Consider the following 20,630-nt stretch of genomic DNA (forward strand, 5'->3'; position numbering starts at 1 on the left):
GCTACTGTAACAAGAACTTTTTTTTTACAACAAAGGAGCAGAAATGTGAAGGAAATTGTATACCTGTGGGATAGGTAGTGAGAATGCACATCTACGTACTTGAACTCTTTTGAATTGGCATACAGGTGGTAACTAAGATGGCCCCAGTGGCCTCAATTGGCTAAGGCTTCTGTATACATATTCAGCTAAGAACGTTTGACATTTCCTTAAGGAACCTACCAATGCAGCTAGCCAGATACAGGCAGCAGCAGCAGTTCTCCAAGACTAAAGGCAAAAGGTTTTCTCCCTAGCCTTAGTAATTTTAAGAGATCCTTCTACAGGTAGCGTTTGCAAGGATTAAACCCAAGACCTTCCGATGCATACCAAGTATGCTGCCACCACTCTGACTATCACTCTGATAAAGATGAAATAATTACTGTGTCCATGTAAACATACCCTTTCAGATAATTAAAGCAAATGTTGACGTGGCATAATTGAATCTGAATGCTGATTTGCATATTCAAGCAGTTTTAGCATTTATGGTACTTGAAAAGAGCCAGAGACAATCAATTAGTTACTTTCTAGCAAAAGGTTTATTGAAAGTAATTAACCAGCCCAGTTATTAAATAGAACAGTTGGGACCTATTCATTTTAACACCAGTGATAGATCCACAAACTTACAGAATAATTTTGTTTTCTTTGAAATAGCTTGCACCATCATCTAGGGGGCTTAAGGCTACTGCTTACATATTCTGGCCAGGGATTTTTTACGCAAAGTATGAAAGAGCCAAGTGGATTTGCCTCCCAGTGCACATGCAAAACAATCAATTCCTCCTCTACTTTTAAATAAAGAATTATACAAATTAGATGTACAAACATATTTACACTGAGGTGGAGGAAGGTGCCTGTGAACCACTCTTTATACAGGATGTGCGTGTGGTAAGTAGGGTCACTAACAAGCTTTAAAAGTATCCTGTCCCCACCCCTTAACAGAACCTTAATGAGTGCAAATGGGCAGCTGAAGTTTTTCATAACATTGATTAATCCACACTTAAAGGCACAGGACATCTTCTCCAGGATACTAATGAGGTAAATAATTTTGAAAAATTGAGCTGCTACTGTATTATACTATAAAAGGGAGGGGGACCTGTTAGTAACAAATGTATTGGGAGGTAGGGTTAAGCCTCCCTACAGCTAAATTAGCTCCTTGAGGAAACAAAATATGCTGTGCATTTTAAAATAAAGATTTCACAACTATGGAGCCATCACAGAAAAGGCTCAGTAATATGGCGCCATATTATATTTTTTGATTTGCTGTGTCAGTTAAGTACAGCCTTTCTATTTCACTTTAAATAATAAAGCCACTAGATGGCACCATGGTACAATTCAAAGTTAACCATGCCTCTTCCTACTATGGGTATTCCTGTGGTCAGTTAAAAGGACTATTATTTAAGTAACATTATTAATCATTCCTGAGAAATGACAGAAATTCTAGACATCTTTCCAGACATGCAAGTATCTGAATCATAGTTCTCATAACCATTTTTTCGGTCTCAGTGGTTTACTGTAAACAAATTTAATTAAATCCAAGGAAAAGCCGGTCAGCTTGGGGACACAGCCAAGGGCCAGTTCAAATGTGGAGGCCTCTGATAATTGCTTCCATGTGACCTTGCAATAGTTGTAACTTTTGAAAGCTGTTTTCTATGTGATTCAGCCAGATTTGTGGAGGGTTCCCACACCACTGCTGGGATTATGTAACACTTGCATTTGGAGTTCACGTGGAAAGCTTCTTACTGAATTGTCATAGACAAAAAAGAGATGTTACAGCAGTAGTAACATGTGTAAAGGTAAATCAAGTAGTGCCTTGGTAGTAATCTGCCAGGCTTAAGCCACAGTTTTAAAAGTCTTAAATACTGTAGTGCAGTCCCTCCACTGTAAAAAGCAGTTTGATTTAGGTCTGATTACATACCTGTTGCAAAATCATTCTTAGCCAAGTTGGAACAGGGTTGTTTGATTTTAATAAAATCAGGATTTTTCCGTAAATTACAAAGCAAAAGATAGACTCCTAAATTTCTACCAGTGCACCTCAAGGCATGTTTATCATAGGCATTTGGGATGTGCAAATTACCTTCATACGTTAGAGAAAATACATGGCCATTCATGATAGAATATCAGGGAGTTCCTACTTTTATGTAATGTGTAATTCTAATTATGTGTAATTCTATACCCTTGGCTATAGAACTGAAAATGTTTACTCCTGAATATTTCCATGAAATATGCAGCCCAAGTATATGCATGATTACTCAGGATAATTCTCATTACTCACTGGAACTTATTCAATTGTATCCCTCATCTTAATGGGAATGTTCTGACTAGAAGGGTCAGGTCCAGATTGAGAAATACCTCCATAACCCTTCATCACCTGAGAAAAGGTACTTTTTCAATGTACTTTAGAAATAGATTTTCCTGTTTTGCACAGGAAAATCCATCTGCAAAAGCACACTGAAAGTGCATTATCCAATGTGTTAGGATGGGCCTTGAGGAGATGGTGGGGCGGAGCTGAGGAAGGACTTCAGTGGAGTATAATATTATACAATCCATCTTCCAAAACAGCTGGTTTCTCAAAGTGAACAGCTCTGTCTACTGACTACTTTGCCCCTAACATCTCTTTAATGTCCCCACTTCCAATCATTTTGCAGCTCAAGGCTTTTTAGCACAGTTCTCTGTGGGAGGATCAGAGTGGAGATGCAGCCTCCCTGTTACAGGATGCCGAGGAAAACACTGATGTCTGTCACCTGAAAATCAGTTGGAATAGCGGGAGACCTTCAAGTACTATCTAGAGGTTAGTAACCTGCCCCCCCCCTCAAGCTCTTTGATTATGCTTCACAGACCTTGAAAGTCTTCCCAATTTATTAGTCCTTTTTGAGTGGGAGAAAAGTGAAGAGAGATGGTTTTATATATGGTTTAATTAATAATTAATGTTGCAATCACAACACAAAAAGATAGGAATTCATATTATATACTTATTCAATCAATTTATTTAATACAGTCATAGACCAGCAAATTTCCAACATACAAATATAAGAAATACATTGAGTTATATAAAGGTGAGCAAAAGACCTTCTAAATCACACAAAAATATATAATCTAATCAGTTATACGTAAGAAAAATGTCAATTGAACAATGTAGTAAACAACAGTATAAAATAAATACCTGGCTATAAAAACTACATCATTGTTGGCAATTGCTCAGTGTTAAAAGTGATCTGCATTTACAGAACACTATATGACAAAATTTTGCTACAATGCATTATCTATTATTCTATTAATACTGCTCCCAAATGCTCTTGATTCAAGTGATCAAGCAGCATATCATATTTAGGAAAGCTTGTCAAGTGAAATGAATTTGTTTCAGTGGGTAGCCATGTTGGTCTACAGTAGAATGGCCAGATTCAAGTTCCAGTACAATCATTGAGTTTTTCAGGGTTTAAACTTTTTTGAGCCAAAGCTCCCTTCATTACCTGAGAAAAGGATCCGTGACTCTTAAAAGGTCCCCCCCCCTCATAAAATCTTCTTGGTCTTTATGGTGTGACTGGAGTTGAATCAAATGCTGTGAGAAAAAGGAGCTCCTACAGGGTCAACAGTAGTGAAGGAAGCAGCTTTGTAGGCCGTGATTGAAGACATATGGAAATCCTCTGGTCAAATTGTCTATGACTCTCCTCTGAAAAACTATAAAAACATTTACCTTTCAGTGCCCCTGTGCTTAGGGTCTAGTTTCCCCAATCTATGTTTATTGTAAAGATGCTAGACGTATACATGGCAACTTTCTGTTCATCCTACCTTTTGAGGCAGAGTGCTTTTTATAATGGACTGAAAGACTGAGTGGCAGACAGCCGCAGGAAGATGCAGGACTGTTTGAAGCTATGGCAAAAACTCCTTGGAGTCTGAAATTAAACATGATATGATAACTGAGTAATAAGTGTCATGTGCCTGTTAAATGAGCACATGTCAGTGTTCATTCAGGGAGGCTATTAAATTCACCAATGATTCTGAAATACTGTAGAAATATTTTAAACAAGTTGGTTAACTATCCCAACCTAGATAGCTGATAAATCTATAATCTGCTTGATTTCCATTGTTTCCAGACACCATGCACTTCTTTTTCATTTACATCTCCCTTCCAACAGTGCCATTCTAAGAACACTTTCCTGGGAGTAAGCCCCACTGAATAGACCGGGTTAAGACTACTTTCTAGCAGTGCCATCCTAAACTGAATTTAGGGTTGCCAACTGCTGGGAGATAAGGATGCCAGTCCCCAAGTAGGACCTGGGAAACCCTTGGAATTACAGCTCATCTGCAGACTAAAGAGATCAATTTCCTTAGAGAAAATGGCTGCTTTAGAGGGTGGACTCGATCGCATTATACTCCACTGAGGTCCCTCCCTGCCCCAAATCCCGTTCACTCCCACTCCACCCCCAAAGTCTCCAGGTTTTTCCCAACTAGAGCAGGTAACCCTACCTGAAGGGAATCTCCTGTGCCTTTTCTCCAATCCTTTTGGCCACCCCCCCCCCCCCATTTACAGTGTTCTACTTCCCTTGAAGTTCCTGGATTTATACCTGTATAACTACTTAAACTGCACAAGGCGAGCTGTGTGCAAGGGCGGGAACCGCAATCCACCGTGTCCGGGATCGGCGCAAAGACTACATCTCCCGACATGCCCCTCCCAGAAACGCCAAGGAACCAGCCAGCTGTTGAGTATGGCGCCTGCGTAATACTGCGGAACTAGCTTCGTAGTACCACACCCCCGGGGAGGGAGGGAGGCAGGCAGGCAGGAGCATCTGAAACCTTAAACCATCAGAGGAGGGAGCGCGGTTTGCATGCAGGCGCGGAGAATGGAGTAGCTCGGAGACGGGGTGGGGGGGACCGAGGAGGGCTGGCGGGCGGGCGGGCAGCGGCGGCGGCTCTAGCTGGAGGAAGGCGCCCGGCGGAGGCAGCGCGAGAAGGCAGGCGACACGATGCCCTCGTAGGAGCAGGGGGCTGCCTGGTCCGCCTCTCCCCCCCGCGCCACGGAGAGACCGAGGAGCCCCGACTGGCCACTGGCATCCCGCCGCAGCACTGACGGAGCCTGTCAATGGAGCTGGAAAACATTGTGGCAAACACGGTCTTGTTAAAAGCCAGGGAAGGTAAGACGGAGAAGGCGGCGGCTCCGGCGAGCATCTCTCTCGCCTGTCGCATCCACCGGAGCCCCGGGCTAGCCGGAGGAGGAGGGGAAAGGTACCGGTGGGCTGGCGGGCTGGCTGGCTGGCTGCAGCCCTCTCGTGGGGGTTGTGGGTCTCGAGCTCTCCGCAGCTGCATTTGTGGGAAGCCGGTGCTCTGCCCATGCACCCGCGGGGGGAATCCGCGTTCTCGTTCAGCAGCGGAGCTCGGGGAGTGTGAAGGCGGCGAGGAGCCTTGCATCCACTCAGCATCTTTCCCTCTCTCCCCCTCCCCATTTCTCCAGCCCTCTTTTTCCAACGTAGAGCGTGTGTTGTTGCAAAAGGTCAACTGCAAATGCGTTCGTCCACCTTTAGCATCCCCTCAAATGCGGCAGAGAGATAGAAAGATAGAGGCACAGTGTGCCTGTGGGCTCGTGATTCGGATTGATTGAATGGGGACTGTGCAAGAACTCGTTCTTAAAGCCTTTTGCGGGGGCGGGGGAGTATGTAAGGAATCATCACCTCCCCCTTGACAGGGGAAAAGAGGAGGAGGAATGGATGCAAACGGAGTAAGGCGAGAAGCCACTGGCTTGCACACTGCCTCGGAAAGAGCCTTTCTCATCAATGCAAAATAAGGCAGAGCCAAGGGGCTTTTGCATAAGCAGCGTTGTTCCGTGTGTGTCTAAAATAAAATATGCAGGAAAAGTCGAATGCTGAGACTACAGTGAAGGTTCTGATGCTCATCTTGGCTCCAGCGAGGATCTAATTGATGGCCATCTCCAGCGAGTCTAATCTGCTTTGCAACCCCAGCATTAACTGGGGAGGGGAAGTGGCTAACTATTTTTGAATGACTGGTGGGGGTCTCTTCCTCCCCCCCCTGCTCTGAGTGCACCTCCCAAAGAGGAAAGAGGCAGGTCATATAAGAAGCAGCTCCAGCTGGAATACTGTTTTCAGTATTTAGGGCTGTCATTCATTGCATCGGATGAAATGGGTTGGGGGACCATGGCCAGGGACCTCTTGCCCATTCTCAGCTGCTGCAAATCCCTAGGGTTGGGCAATGCTGAGTGGTGTTCTTTATCTATTAAGGAGGAGGAGGAGCAGTTTCTTGCTTTCACTGGAAGCAATAGCCAAGCTATTCATTTCCACTGGTGCCATGCCCTGGTGCCCTTTAATCAAGCAGTGGGTGGGGCATTTAATATCAGTCTTTTGTCTCCCTGTCCCATGGCTACACTGTGATCCTTAAAATATATATTTATTTAGGAAGTCGCTTATTTTAAGTCTATAGTCCAGATTGCATAAATGGACAGGAGTGGGGCTGGTAGACAGTCCCTATATTACAGCATCTTTTTTGACACATCTACTGGTTCTGTTTTACTCAGCCTTCTTGCATCAAATCTTGTTGCTTGGATGCTCAATGGACTGCCATTCATTTAAAGGCAGTGTGTTTATACTGATTATCCAAAGTAACCATTATGTAATAACGATATAGGTAATACTGAGAGGGTTGTTGCTATTTGTTGTGAATGAAATGGACAGGTGATGTTTTTAGGGTGGAAAATAAAATGCAGTGAACAGGTATTTTTTACCCCTGTGCTGGCATTAGTAGCCATAGTCATTGATCAGTGTCTTCAACCCCATTTTTGCATGGTAAAGCAGTGTTAGTGTTTGTATGGCAGGCAGCATTACAGTCTTGCTACTGACTAAATGCTCAAGAGGAAAACGCTCAGAGAGAGAACATCTGTGATGGGCCACCTAGTGGCTGAACGATATTATGCATTTCTATGTCTTGGAGGAAACTTCTCAACCTCTTGGCAGTTTTTTTTTTAAAACCTCTAAATCAATTGAAGTTATTTTGATGAGGCAGATGTAGGGCCCTTCTTTATGCTGAAAGAAAATATGTCATGTAATCTAAAATATGTGTTTCTATTAATGCAAGTGTAGATCGGCTTTGTACTGACACTTTTGAGGTTTCCTCATTTCCTGTGTGAGGCAGCAAATGAAGTGACGCTTGTAAATCTTAAACTGTTTTGTTACAGACTCAGGCTTCTGAGGGGCTTGGGATATCTCAGGGATGATTCACAGATGACCTTGTTTTCTACAACAAGACAATCTGTGCACATTGGATTTTATAGTTTTCCTTCTACCAGGGGGAAGATACCTTGTGTAACAAAAGTGCCATGCCTAAATTAGCTCTCAGAACCCAGTATTCTGCAGAATGACTAGAAGGATACAACTCTGCTTTAGGGTTGCACTTAGTGTTGGTGATGAGTTTAGTTGCTTCAGTAACTCCTTGGCACGACAGGCCTTGGTGATTCCAGATTTCTTTTTGTGTCCTTCAGTATTTCTGGGCCCAGCAAGAGGTACTAGGATTCTGATGATGAGTGCAAAGAAAACATAGATTCTGGCCTGGCTGGGGGTGGGGGATTAGTCTTTGCTAGTGATGATTAAGAAAGGAACTGAAAATAAAACAGACAGTATTGTAATATCTTTGTGGAAACTCTTGGGTGCAACCTAGATTTGTCCAAATTAGTTTGACCCTTATTTTGGCTTATAATTGATGACTGGTGCTCCGATTGGAATGACTCTAGTAGATAAAAAGATACCATTTAAGTTGGCCCCTTGAAAATTAATTCATATTGCTTGAGTCTTCTTGTGATAGGCTGACTATAAAGGTTCTAAAATAAATGAATAAATTGCCCTGTCACCAGAAACAAATTGTTACATAGAGCTGATTAGGTAATAGGAAAAGCATTGTGTTATTATAATCATGTGTCAAGTTCTGAGCCACCACCTATAAAACATAAAAAAGGAGAATATTCCAAGCATAATCTATGTACTCTTGCCAAAATGGGCTTTTGGAGAACATTAATAATTAAGCTATGTTTGTGTTACTTTAAAATCTGTTATGAATCACATTTTTTTAAATGGATTATATTTCAGTGCTTAGAGGTTCAGTTGGCAATATTTAAGGAGCTTTTGCCTTCATGAGAAATTTTTTTCTGGTAACACATCTTTGTGCTGTACTCATTCACCTAGTGTGTACCAGTTATAGAAGAAAGCATTGGCTTAGAGTATTGTGGGGGAAAAACCCTCATTTAACAAGACTAAAAAATATATGAAGGATAAACTTTGCTATGTCACAATATTTTCAAAACCTGAACTTTTACAAGATACATGTCCAGTTAAGATAACAGCATGGTCCGGAGGCCTTGCTGTTTCAGGAATTAGCGAGATGAGTTAAATGACCTGTCTTTACTGCAGCTGGGAAGAAAGGCTGAAAAATTAATGGAATAGGAAGGAAGCTGTCAATTTCTAAGCCTTTTGATTCTGCCTTCCAGGCCAAGAATGTAATTGGATGGAATTGGAGGGAAATGCTTCTGCATATTTGTCCATTATAGTGAGCCAACCTGTTATGGCTTAAAATGAGCAGTCAGTTTTTTTAACTGACCATGGGATGCAAACAGTGATTTTAGTGTGTTTGTGTGTGCATGCTTTGTTTCCCCTGTGGGACCCTTTCCACACTAGGGCTATTGTTTGGATTTGCATTTTTAAACGATTGAGGTATTTTTTCTTTTTATGCAATGAACTGTGCCTCTTTAGGCACAGACCCGAATTGCCCTCTCACTTGCCCCACATCAAAGGAATCCCTAGAAAATTGATTTTCATTTTTTTAAAGCGAGGACTAATGGGGAAAAGGGGAAGGGAGCAAAGCATGATGGGAGGCTGCCTCTGTGCGGAAAGCATGTTGCAAATTTCAACCTGGGAAATAAGAGGAGAAAAGCTCAAATGCAGAAAGCCTAGAGTCAGCATCCAAAAGAAATCCAAAGCAAGGCTAAAACAAGGTGTCTCCCAATGCGAAACAGTCTGGGTAAATTATCTACTGCAGGACATCTGAGATGCAATGCTGCAGGTGTGGCTTCATTGTGTTCACAAAAGTAGCTCTGGAAATCCTGCCATGAGTGTGTCCATGAGGAGAAGTTAAGTATTACAGACAGCTCATAGGAGGAACTTGGAAAATTCACATGGCTAACACATTCATTTAAAATATTGTAATATGCATACTTGGTCCCTCATTTCTGAGTGTTATTGTAGAGACCTGAAACGATACAATGTTCCCCCTCCTCCATTGAAGACTTCACAAAACCTGTTTCAGAGCTAGATTAGAGTCCAGTGACATTTTGGTGACCAATGAAAGCTTCAGGGCGTTAGCTTTTGAGGGTCCAAAAAACTGTTGCCAAAAAACTGAAGCTTCCTGTTACTTTGTGGCACTCAAAAGGTTCATCTTATACCATGAATTCCTTTTAAGTAATGGGCACATAAAGAAGCCCTGCATGTTGCTTAAACTTCTGTGAGAGCTCTGTTCACAATTACCGAGGCTAGCTCAGTTTTTTCAGATCTCAGACGCTAAGTGGGATTGTCCCTGCTAAACATTTGGATGGGAGACCACCACAGAAACTGTGGGATACAATGTAGAGGCAGACAATGGCAAACTACCTCTGAACATCCCTTGCTTTTAAAACCCTGCCATAAGTTAGAATCATAAAGTTAGAGGGTACCTCCAGGGCCATCTAGTCCAACCCCCTGCACAATGCAGGAACTCACAGCTATTTGCCTGCCCCCAGGGACCCCCATTTCATGCCTCGGTGATCTCCAGAATCCAGCCAGGCCAGAAGGAAATTCACATACCATCCCACAGCAGCGATCAGCAATTCCCTGGGTATGCAAGGAAGGGCCACAAGAGACAAATCCCTTCCTGCCCACCCACCCACAATCTGCTGGCAATGACTTGACAGTAAAGGTAAAGGTAAAGGTATCCCCTGTGCAAGCACCGAGTCATGTCTGACCCTTGGGGTGACGCCCTCCAGCGTTTTCATGGCAGACTCAATACGGGGTGGTTTGCCAGTGCCTTCCCCAGTCATCACCGTTTACCCCCCAGCAAGCTGGGTACTCATTTTACCGACCTCGGAAGGATGGAAGGCTGAGTCAACCTTGAGCCGGCTGCTGGGATTGAACTCCCAACCTCATGGGCAAAGCTTTCAGGCGGCTGCCTTACCACTCTGCGCCACAAGAGACTCATAACTTGACAGTACTTTCCACCATAACATCTGCAGTTCAGCCAAATGTCCCCTGTAGAGTCTCACTCTAGGCCCATCGCTTACCTAAATAGCAACGCTTTTGGTACAGTCATTCATCTGAGGCTGAATTTGATTGGGCTGTGGGGATACTTTGGGAGGAATGGCATAGTGAAGTATCTTATCTTCAAGAAGTATTTGGTAGGAGAAGAACTGAAGCAAGCAACTTTAGAACAGCACAAGCCTGCATTAATAAGGGGAAATTCACTGAAATAACAGCCCATAGCTGATGGCCATGCATAACTTTGCTGTAATGGAATGATGTTTTGTATACTATTATTGTAATTCAGTATGGCTCACAAGCCATTACGATGGAATGCAGCATGTGGTGGTGTCCTGTCCCACAGCCACTATGTGCAATATTAAGGGCAGCTATTTTTTTTTGGTTGAGTAAGTTTCACATTCTTGCTACAACTAAGAGATATCTTTGTCACTTATGAGGAACCAAGTGATTTTCCCTCTAATTGGGTGCAGGGCAAGTGATCTTCCCTCTAATTGGGTGAAGGGCAAGAGCTCATGTAGGTCTTAAACCATCACTAGTCTTGTTAATGGTACATTCAGCCCCTTGTAAAAATCAAATTCTACTTAAATGTTAAGTGTCTTTTTATCCATTAGAATTAAGTAGTAAAGAAGTTAAATTACAGCAAGTTTGTAATTTAAAACCTAAGTATCATTTAGTGCGCTTTAAACCAACTTCTGAGAATAGCAGAGATGCATGTTCTCACTTCATATCCATGCTGTGATCTTTGTGGCAAAAAGAGGGGATAGAAGTTTGAGGGCTGCACCTCTTCCAAGTGTAGGAGAGGATAGCCATGTGCTGCCTGGTGAAATGAGCACCCAGGAGAGATCAGGGCCCTGTCAGAACTCTCAGGGCCATTCTGCACAGCGTTAATGTTGCTGAAGTGTTACCATTGTGTAACGCTATTTTTCATTATTCACGACGTCGTACACAATCTGCAACACTCACAAAAATCACTTTGTTGTAGCCCTTTTGGGGAATCCACAAAAGTGGATTTCCCCTTACAAAAACCACAAGACTCTTGAGAACAACCTGCAACACATCTGAAAAAGACATGTGTGTTCTCAGTATAGCGGTAGCAAGCATTTCCCTCCCTAAGCTCTCGCACCCGAGCTTCCGGCATTGCGATCGCCATTTTTCTCCCTTAAACTGGCAAAATCAACGAATAAGCGATGCTTCTTTGGCTGAAATCCCTCCACAAGCAATTGTCTGTAAAGTTTCCAAGCACAATACAGCCCTCTGTTCGATACTGCCTGTAATTTCGGCCATAGATTGCATGGGGGGATTTTTTTTTACTTTAATAGCGTGTAAACGAGTAAGCGCCAGCTCCTACGCCAGCGAAAAAGGTCTTTCTGATACATCGAATGAACAAATATGCATTGCTACTGGTGTTTTTGTGTTAAAAAAAAAACAGTTTTTAAAGGGAAGCACGAACACAACAGTTAATTGGCTGTTCTGTTTGATTAACGGCCAGGGGCGGAGGAAGCACGGAAAAATATCGCCTCCTTTGTTGCGATTTGGGCGAGACCGGAAACTTGTGCGTTACGAGAACAGCGCTGGTGGGCGAGCCTTTTTGTCTATAGAAATGGCTGTGTGTGTTACCGAGACCTGCCGCTTTTGATTGCAGCGCTTTTCAATAGCACTCAGATTTAGCAACATTGCCCGTTGTGCAGAATGGCCCTCAGAATTCCACAGTGCCTGCAAATGGAGCTCTTCCGCCAGGCCTAGGGTTGAGGCTGGCTGGATAATTAACACTATATCCAAATCTTCTGCCCTTCCCACCCTCCGATCCAATTTCTCCAATTTTAATATCTAGTTCGCTATGACTTACTATTGCTTCTGCTGATTTGACAGTGATAATTGTAATTTTAAACTATTTTAAATTATATTACGTTTTATACTTGTTCGTTTTATTGAATTTTATATTTGTGTATACCACCCAAGACGGTACCACTGAGAGGGGTGGGATATAAGTCTCCAAATAAATAAATAATGGTTCCCATATAAAACTTCTTGATGTTTAAGAAGACATGTATCCAGGAAAGAATTTTTCCTAACCTTTTGTATGCTGTTAAAGCTTTCTATTGCCAAGAAATTTTTAATCTAGTGAATCTGACAGTTTAAAGTGGTGCAGTCTATTGCACCAACATAGAATTACTTCCTCATTACCACTTCATTCTGCATCAGGTACAGATCTGGCCATTTATACCAGCACTTAGCCTTCAAAGAGTGGACTACTTATTTATTTTGAAGCTTTAGTCGGAATCCTTACCATGGAAAAATTTCACGAAACTTTGTATTTATGTTAATCAGTTTGAGTTCCTATGCAATCCCCCCCCCCCTTTTCATAGCAAACCATCCCCCCGCCTTAATAACACTGGAGGGCCTTCAGCTTAGTGGTAGAGTGCATGTTTTGCAAGTTTGAAATCCCAAACTTGGGCTCCAACATCTTCAGTTTAAAGGAGCATGAGAAGGTGGTCCGGGATCCAGTAGTCACAGTAGATAGTTCTGGGCTTGTATGCCCAGGTTTGTATGCCTCTTGTATGTCTTATGGGCAAGAGGGGAACAGGAGCCTCTGACTTCTCCCTTAATGTGCATTTTTGGTATTAAGGCCTTGTCTTGGATTAGAACTTGTGAGCAAGCAAGTTCAGTAGGGCTGTGTTTTGAAGTGACATCCTGCATAGGTCCTTACTGCCACTTGTGTGGAGTCTGACTTTCTTCTCAAGAGCTCTTTGTTTTGAAGATGGCAGCCTTAAGTGTGACAAAAAGCTTCTGCTGTGATGGGAGTAAAAGGAAAACAGTTATACTGCAGATGACATGGTATAGAACAGTGACTTTGATGTTACAGTTTTGTTACTGAAAGGGAAAGGGTGTGTCTTCCTGCTTATCGTTGTACCTTTTGTCTCTTGCCAATAGTTGAGTGAGATTCTCATTGACATCTCTTAAATGCAGTGTTGGGGTAGCCAGTCTTGTATTATTCTACAGTGCTGTGTACTCATGAATTACATCATCATTGCAATGCAATTCAAGATGCTACATGGTTTGATCAAGAATCAGTTCTAGTAAAACGAACAGAATGAAATCAGCATCTTTCTATTCGCTTCAATGGGCTTATGCATTTTTCCTTGAACTGGAAGCAGATTAGAGTCTGTTGGTATGCCACCTTCTCCGATGTTGACCAACAAGTTTATATTCAGAGTGCAGATTAGCAGTGCAGTCAGTCATCTGATCATAGGCAAACTCCCTATTATTAATTATGTAGATACTTAATCACTAATTCTCCAGTCATTGAAGAAAATGGATCCAAAGGTAAATGGAGGAAACAGTGGAAAGGAAAACAGACTTGGAAGCAGATAAATCTCCTGTCTGGGATCTAGTATTCTAGTTTCTTTTCTTTTTTTTAGTCTCTCATGGGATATCTTCTTTCCTGTATACCTTTTATAAAGTCATTGATAATAAGCAATTTTAAATGTTTTAAGCAGTACAATAGGTCTCTGCCCACCTGATGTTGGGCCACATCTGACATGGCTTCATACACAGAGATCCTCATCCAATGGACTTGGTGGTTGACCATATTGCTACCAACCAAATAACTTTCATGGAGACAAGTTGCAAAGCACTGATGGTTTTGCAGGCAGACTGCAGTAATTTCATTACAAGTAGTGTAGGACCATGCATGGACATGTACAGAGTGTGCATTTCTACAGACTGTAAGTGAATGAATCATAGTGAACTGCCCAGCCAATCAAGAGTGCTTTTTGAAGACTACGTTGCAGCTATCTGCCTGATGAATTTTTAACCAGAAAAAATTGCCTATTCAACCATACAGTAGGACAGGGCCTGTCCTACATTCTGGGCCTGTGTGCTAAAAATAAAATATTGGTGTACTGAAAAATAAGGAGGAGAGGGAAAGAACAGCATTATGGTTGGGCACAGCTTTAGGCTGTGCAGGTATGATAAGCAACTGTGCCCATACGTAGTGTTTTTAGGTCTCGGGTGGAGTTTGAAGAAGGGAAAGATCTCCCCCCATAGACTCAGTCTTCCAAAACTGTCATGAGTTCAGTGGAAACTGATTTCTGTGGTCAGTGGAAGTTGTAATTGTGAGAGATCTTCAGGACTCACCTGGAGGTTGGCAACTCTACCCATAGTTCTCTCTCATGCCACATCTGCTGCCTAGCATCTCTTGCCCTGTAAGCTGTGCAAAATGCTCTGGTTTGTCTCTGTTTGGCATGTGCAGTGTGGGCGTTGCTTACTTTGGTAGGAAACTGCAAAGATGTCTTCAGCTTCAGGGCTTGACACTCTCAGGTATACACATACCACTTTGCAGGATTGTACCTGCGGCCAGTGAAATACATGAAAGAAGTTACACAAATCTGGAAGGTATGTTATTACTACATTGTTCTAAATATCTGGGAGGGAAATATGTTCATCTCCTTACCTTATTGCAAATAGTTCCTGATTTCAAACACAGAATGCTTTTCTTCTACCATATGCCCTCCTAGCCATCAGCAAACTGCCAGGAGTCCTAGATTGATTAGATTGGTTTACGGTGACATGTACGATAACATTTGACTATATGAGTGAATTTTTAAAATAAAGCTGTTTTATAAAAAGGTTCCTTATGCTGGCATTCCCTATTCCAAGAATGAAACTGATGGCGAGTGGGAGACTCGGAACTGTGGTTGACAGCAATGCATGGCCATCAAACCATCTTGTCTCCTGTTATAACCAAGGTAAATCTGATCTGGAGCTTAGTTATTGAATGGCTGGAGGACATCTAAGCTCCTTTGCTAACAACAGTTGTAACATCTGAGGATAGCCATAGCAGTAGGAATGTATAATAATAAAGCTCTAGCGCTCAGCATTTTTGCTGATATTTTTACAGTTGGCCATCAGTTGTTGAAGAATAAAAGCAGGATATAGCACACCTCATAACAGGCTCAGTCAGTTGACATGTTGCTCTGTTAGCAATTGCTCCGTTCCAAACATTGTCGCCTGGCATAGCTTTGAGAGTTATACTTGGTACAGAGTTTGGGCTTGGATTTCCTTTTGGCACTGAGCCCCCCCCCTCCCCCAGTCCAAACTCCATCACGGTTAGTACAAAAACAGGGTCATTTTTCATTTTGCATTTGACTACTGCAGGCTTTTAACACATGAGTAATATATAATCTATGAATTTCATGGGTTTAGCGCTTCATTCCAAGAATGCCAAACAGGAACAGAGACTGATTGAAAATGTGTGTGCCCTTAATAGCTGTGGTGGTGAGTTTTGTTGAATTTTACTTTTATCTATTTTGCTCACATACAGAAAACAAGCAATTAGCCAACAAGGTTTGCAGCTGCGCAGCGCCTCCCCCCCCCCCATGCATAAGAGTGTAGTGGTGCATACACAACTGGAATTAATTAAACTCAAATTCTTCTCATTATGGAACAGTCTTACAGAATGCAGCAAGAATGAAAGCAGTTTGGGCCAACAGATACTCAAGGCTTATGGAATTTCTGCAGCATTCCTTAAAAAATAAAAAGGGGAAAGAAATACTGCAACCTCAGTCTATATACCATGTTATGGTTTTCAAGGCCGTGTCCATCTGCTCCATTGCTTTGTGTCATCTGAAAAAGGAAGAAAAGAATGATGCTTCTCTTTAACCAGGGTTGGTGAGAACTGACCCATTGTGGGCATCATCCCAATCTCATTTGGAAGTTGTGCACAAGAAGTGACATTCTGAATTCTGTGGTCTGGCTCTGCATATGTGCATGGACAAAGTAATACTACAACACAGATTGCGCAGCACAGCTGAGCTGGCATGTAGCTGCTGCTTTGGGTCACCCAGGATTAAAACTGCTTTCCTGGTGACAAGGGATCAACTGAAGTAAATGGCTACTTGGGGGGGGGGGTAGACTCCATGGCATCAAAGTAGGGATGACAATTTCTAGTTGGCAAATACCTGGAGATTTTGGGGGGTGGGATTTGGGGAGGGACTTCAGTGGGTATAACACTATTTAGTCCACCTTCAAAAACAGCTGTTTTCTTCAGGGGAACTGCGCTCTTTCACTTGGAGACCAGTTGTAATCCTAGGAGATCTCCAGCTACCACCTGGAGGTTGGAAACCCTATATCCTGTTGAGTTTGTTTCCCCACCCAAAACCTTACCTAAGGCACCACCCTCAAATATCCAGGAATTTCTCTACCTGGAAAGTCTGTCAAGGCTTTCAGGGATGGGAAAGAGGAAATGGTGGGAGGGAGAGAAACGAGATATCTCCAGAGACTCCTTGTGGGTTCCCACTTGCTTCATTCTAATGTCCAGGGTCAAGTATTTTGTTGGAGAGAGGGAGAGAGAGAGAGAGGCCATGCTGTGTCTATAGGGCAGAAGTTCAGCTTTTGTGTGGAAGGGGTGTGTTTCTATGTCTGTGGACCTGGAAAGTGTTTCCAGGACCTTTCTTCCTGCTCAGCTGACCTCTATCCAGAAGTTTTTAGCCAATAAAAAAGCGTCTTACTGTCTCTGTTGCAAGTCCCTTCCAATCAAGGGATGAGATTGAGTAGAATTTGGTTAGAGCCTTTTGAGCCCTATTGAAACAGCTATCTTCTGAGATCTGACCTAGTAGGCTGTGCACACTTTGCTTAAAACTGGTTTTAAAGTGTAGCTGATCTAATGTGATTATCAGTGTATTACGTACAAGGCAGAAGGGAAGGGAAGGCCTCTGCCTGCTTGTAAAATGGGCCGACTGGTATGTGGTGGGTGTTGACGGGGGGGGGGGGAGGTAGTTGATTTCTCTTTTTTAGACTTGTGCCCTTCTGTCAGAAATCAATAAAAGCAAATGTATGTTACTATTGTTTAAGTCTGCTATTTTATTTATGGTACCCTTTACACATCAAGAGTCAGGGTGGATTACGTAATGCAAGTCAGTACAATCAATAGAATGGGGAGACACATCATAAACAAAGTAATAGGACTAGGATTTCAGAAATCTGACAAGGCATTTCAGAAATCTGACACATACACTAAACAATGCAAGAAATGTGTTTAGGACTTGGATTTTGTTTTAGGCCAGAATTGGAGCAGGCTTCAGCTGCTGGATGGATGGTCCTGCTTATCTGTGCTGCTCCATTTCAATGAAAGTGAAGTTCATTTTGGAATATTGCAAGGGCGATTTCCTCCATCCAAATGTGTGTTGTTAGCCTTAGGCTGCTAGTCAACATTTTCAGCGGAATGAAATTATGCTGCTTATTGGTTTGAAATTTCGCTAGCATAATGTGATCTGTAGGATAAAAAGTGAGATGGCTACATTGTAGTCATACTTAGAGTGGCTGTAACTTTAATTAAAAAAAATCAAGGAGGCAGATGCGTGGGACCTACTTCAGGAAATCTTTGCACCCTCAGGTAGGCATGGGGCCCCGGCTGCACTCAACCATAGTGTGCTGCTAAAAAGAAGCCCTGCTGGTTGGAGTAGACAAATGGCCAGAAAGCAACAACCCTGTCAAGTCATTTTATTTGCTGCAGAGATGTCCATCTTTCCCTTAATAACACCCTTACCTAAAGACCTTTCTGTTTTATGGAGAGGTTTGTTACATTCATGCAGCTGAAATGACACTCATTTTGATATATTAATCCTGCTGAAGGGAGAAAAACTATTAGTGGTCTAGTAACCGAGAGTGTTGTTTTTTTGCTTTTGGTGTCTAGGGAGAAAAATAGCTTGTTTCTGTTGACTGTACAAAGCTTCTTCTAAATAAGCCACACCCCGCCCCCATCTTTTTAAAAATGCTGCTAGTGCTGGAATAAATAATCCTGCCTAGCAGGCGATGAATCAGCTAGCTGTCCTGTTAACATCCAATAGGATGCAAGCAATGCCATTTTCTCCTGTGCAGAGATACACTTTTTTCAGCATTGTGTCTTGTCTTACGAGGTGGGGGAAATATATGGGGCCTTCAGCATTTCTGATATCTGATGTTCTTTGACTTCTGGCTTTGCAGAATAGAACTCCATTGGCAACCTTCAAGGCTTTTCGGGGGGCATGGAGAAGCTGTCCTTGCTAAGGGAATGCTGCCCGCCATGACTTACACCATCAGATTCCAGAAGGGGAGCTAGAGTGAAGGTCGGGAGATAAGGAATTCGTTAAGGGCAGGTCATTTCACTTACCCTGTGTTGGAAGTTTCCTGCTGGTTCTGAAAGAGGACTTAGAAGTACTCTCATAGGCTGTAGTTCATTAGACTAGAGGATGAAGAATACAAAGAGTAACTATCAGAGTCTAAATAGTGCCAGCAGGCATAGGAAGTACTTATTCAGGACTCTTGCTACATAGGGAGGTAGGACCAGCAAAGAACTTTGTCACTGGAATGTTGAAATACCAGAACTAAGCAATCAATGTGGTGGACAAGTCAGAATGTTGGGCTGAGATCTGGGAAACCCATGTTGAAATCCTTGGACACTCATGAAGCTTGCCGAGTGACCTTAAGTCAGTCATGCAAGTAAGCCTAACTTACTTCATAGGGCTGTTGTGAGGGTAAAATGGGCAAGGACCATACATGCTGCCCTAAGCTCCTTGGAACCAAGGGTGGGATGAAAATGTGCTAGACAGTCTTCAGGTTCCCTCTGTTGAAATGAGGTGGTTTGCCATTGCTTGCCTCTGTGTAGCAACCCTGGACTGCTTTGGTGGTCTCCCATCCAAGAATTACCAGACCCAATCCTGTTTAGATCTGATAAGATTGGTTTATATAGCAACCTAGCCCTTTCCCCTTGCTCAGATGCAGATTTTTCCTTTCATTTTTGTTTTAACTTTTGTTTTGTTTTGTTTTATTGGGGTTTTATTGTTCTGTTTTTTTAAAATCTTGTAACACACCATGAGCCAGCTTGCTGAGAATAAATGTAGTAGTAATAGTATCAGTAGTAGTAATAAATAATTAGTTTTCCTTCCATTATGGCTGAGCAACCTTTTAAACTATTTTTTTTATTTTCTAATTATGAGGTCCATTCCGCACGACTTCAGTGTTGCAAAAGGCTTGCAAATTGTAAATGCTACTAATTTGTAGTTCCGCAAAACGTTGCACACAATCTGCCACATTCCTGAAACAGTCCCGCAAATAGCCATTTGTTGTAGTGCTTAAAGGGAAATCCAGAAAAGTGGATTCACCCTCCGAAAAGCGCTACACTCTTGCAAACAATCTGCAACAGTAGCAAAAAAGACCTGTGCATTCCCATTGTTGCGTTTCCAGCAAAGTCCCACCCCCTGGCTCTCTCCTCCGAACTTCCGGCGAAGCGATCGCCATTTTTTTTTCTTGGAGCGAGCAGAAAGCAACAAACTGGCGATCCTTCATTCACCCAGTGAGGCTTCTCCGGCTACAGTCTCTCCACAGAAGAGCTTTAAAGCTCCCCTAAGTCACCAAGCACAACACAGCCCCGTTTGCAAGTTCTCTTTATTTTCGACCGAAAATCACGCCGTGCGGGGGGGGGATTTTCTTTTCACTTGGGGGAGCATGGCAACGATGAATCGCCAGCTCACACGCCAGCTGCCAGCTAGATGGGTCTCTCCGTTGCAATGAATTAACGTATATTCGTTGCAACGTGTTTTTTTTTAACTTTTCTTAAGGGAAAGGGGCTTTCCCGGAGCATGATAACAACCGTCCATTGGCTGTTCGTTTGACTGACGGCCAGGGGCGGGACAAAGCACAGGAAAAATCGCTTCCTGTCTAGCGATTTTTGCAAGACCGGAAACCTGTGGGAAACGAATGAAACACTACTGGATTTCACTAAAAAAGCAGGTATGCGTAACGCCGGGATTGCACTTTTAAAAATAGCATTTCCGCTTTGTGGGACCAATTGGCAGCATTGGTCCTTGTGTGGAAAACACCCTGAGTGTCCCACACTGTCACTTAATTGTATTTTACTGCTGGCTCAGCATAGGAACTTGAAGGAAAAGGCAAGATCACCTTCTTAAACTTCTGAAAATGGCACATGAGGTTTTTTAAAGTTCAAGAATAAATAAAATTTATGCAATAGGTCGGAATCAATAATAATCTCTGAGAGGACTTAGAAATTTATTTATTTATCTACTTACTGACTTACTTACTATATTTGTATACCACCCTCCCTGAAGGCTCAGGGCGGTTCACATAAAACAGAACAGAAACAATACAGATAACTTAGATTAACAATAATGAATGAAGTGAAACAACAAACAACATGGACCAGTAGAAAAATGAAACATTGAAGTAACTCCTACTAATAGCCCTGTGGGTTGCGTGGAATTATAGTGGGTGCCATAGGAGGGAGGCTCAGGGGGAGAGCCCTTGGGAAGTGGTAGTTCAGGTTGA

At 42.6% G+C, this 20,630-nt stretch overlaps 1 protein-coding gene and 1 long non-coding RNA gene across 3 annotated transcripts in view; one reads left to right on the forward strand and one right to left on the reverse strand.

Moving 5' to 3' along the window:
• Positions 1–2,687: 2,687 nt before the first annotated feature.
• GRK5 (G protein-coupled receptor kinase 5) overlaps positions 2,688–20,630 on the forward strand; it is a 208,272-nt gene continuing 190,329 nt past the window's right edge. The window contains exon 1 of one of the 2 annotated variants that reach the window (XM_077349914.1): positions 2,688–2,821. Coding sequence is in view for 1 of the 2 variants with exons in the window: in XM_077349913.1 (XP_077206028.1) it covers positions 5,111–5,162 (52 nt within the window). In the remaining variant the exon portion in view is untranslated. Of the gene's footprint in view, positions 2,822–4,850; positions 5,163–20,630 lie in introns of those variants that run through there. The other variant, XM_077349913.1, reaches the window with a different exon arrangement.
• Positions 3,024–4,745, reverse strand: LOC143843585 (uncharacterized). The gene is made up of 3 exons (XR_013233602.1): positions 4,596–4,745; positions 3,820–3,923; positions 3,024–3,708 (listed from the first exon to the last, which is right to left on the reverse strand). It is a non-coding gene; the product is annotated as an uncharacterized LOC143843585 (long non-coding RNA).

This window comes from Paroedura picta, chromosome 8 (genome assembly GCF_049243985.1).
Source record: "Paroedura picta isolate Pp20150507F chromosome 8, Ppicta_v3.0, whole genome shotgun sequence".
Classification (NCBI taxonomy): Eukaryota; Metazoa; Chordata; class Lepidosauria; order Squamata; family Gekkonidae; genus Paroedura; species Paroedura picta.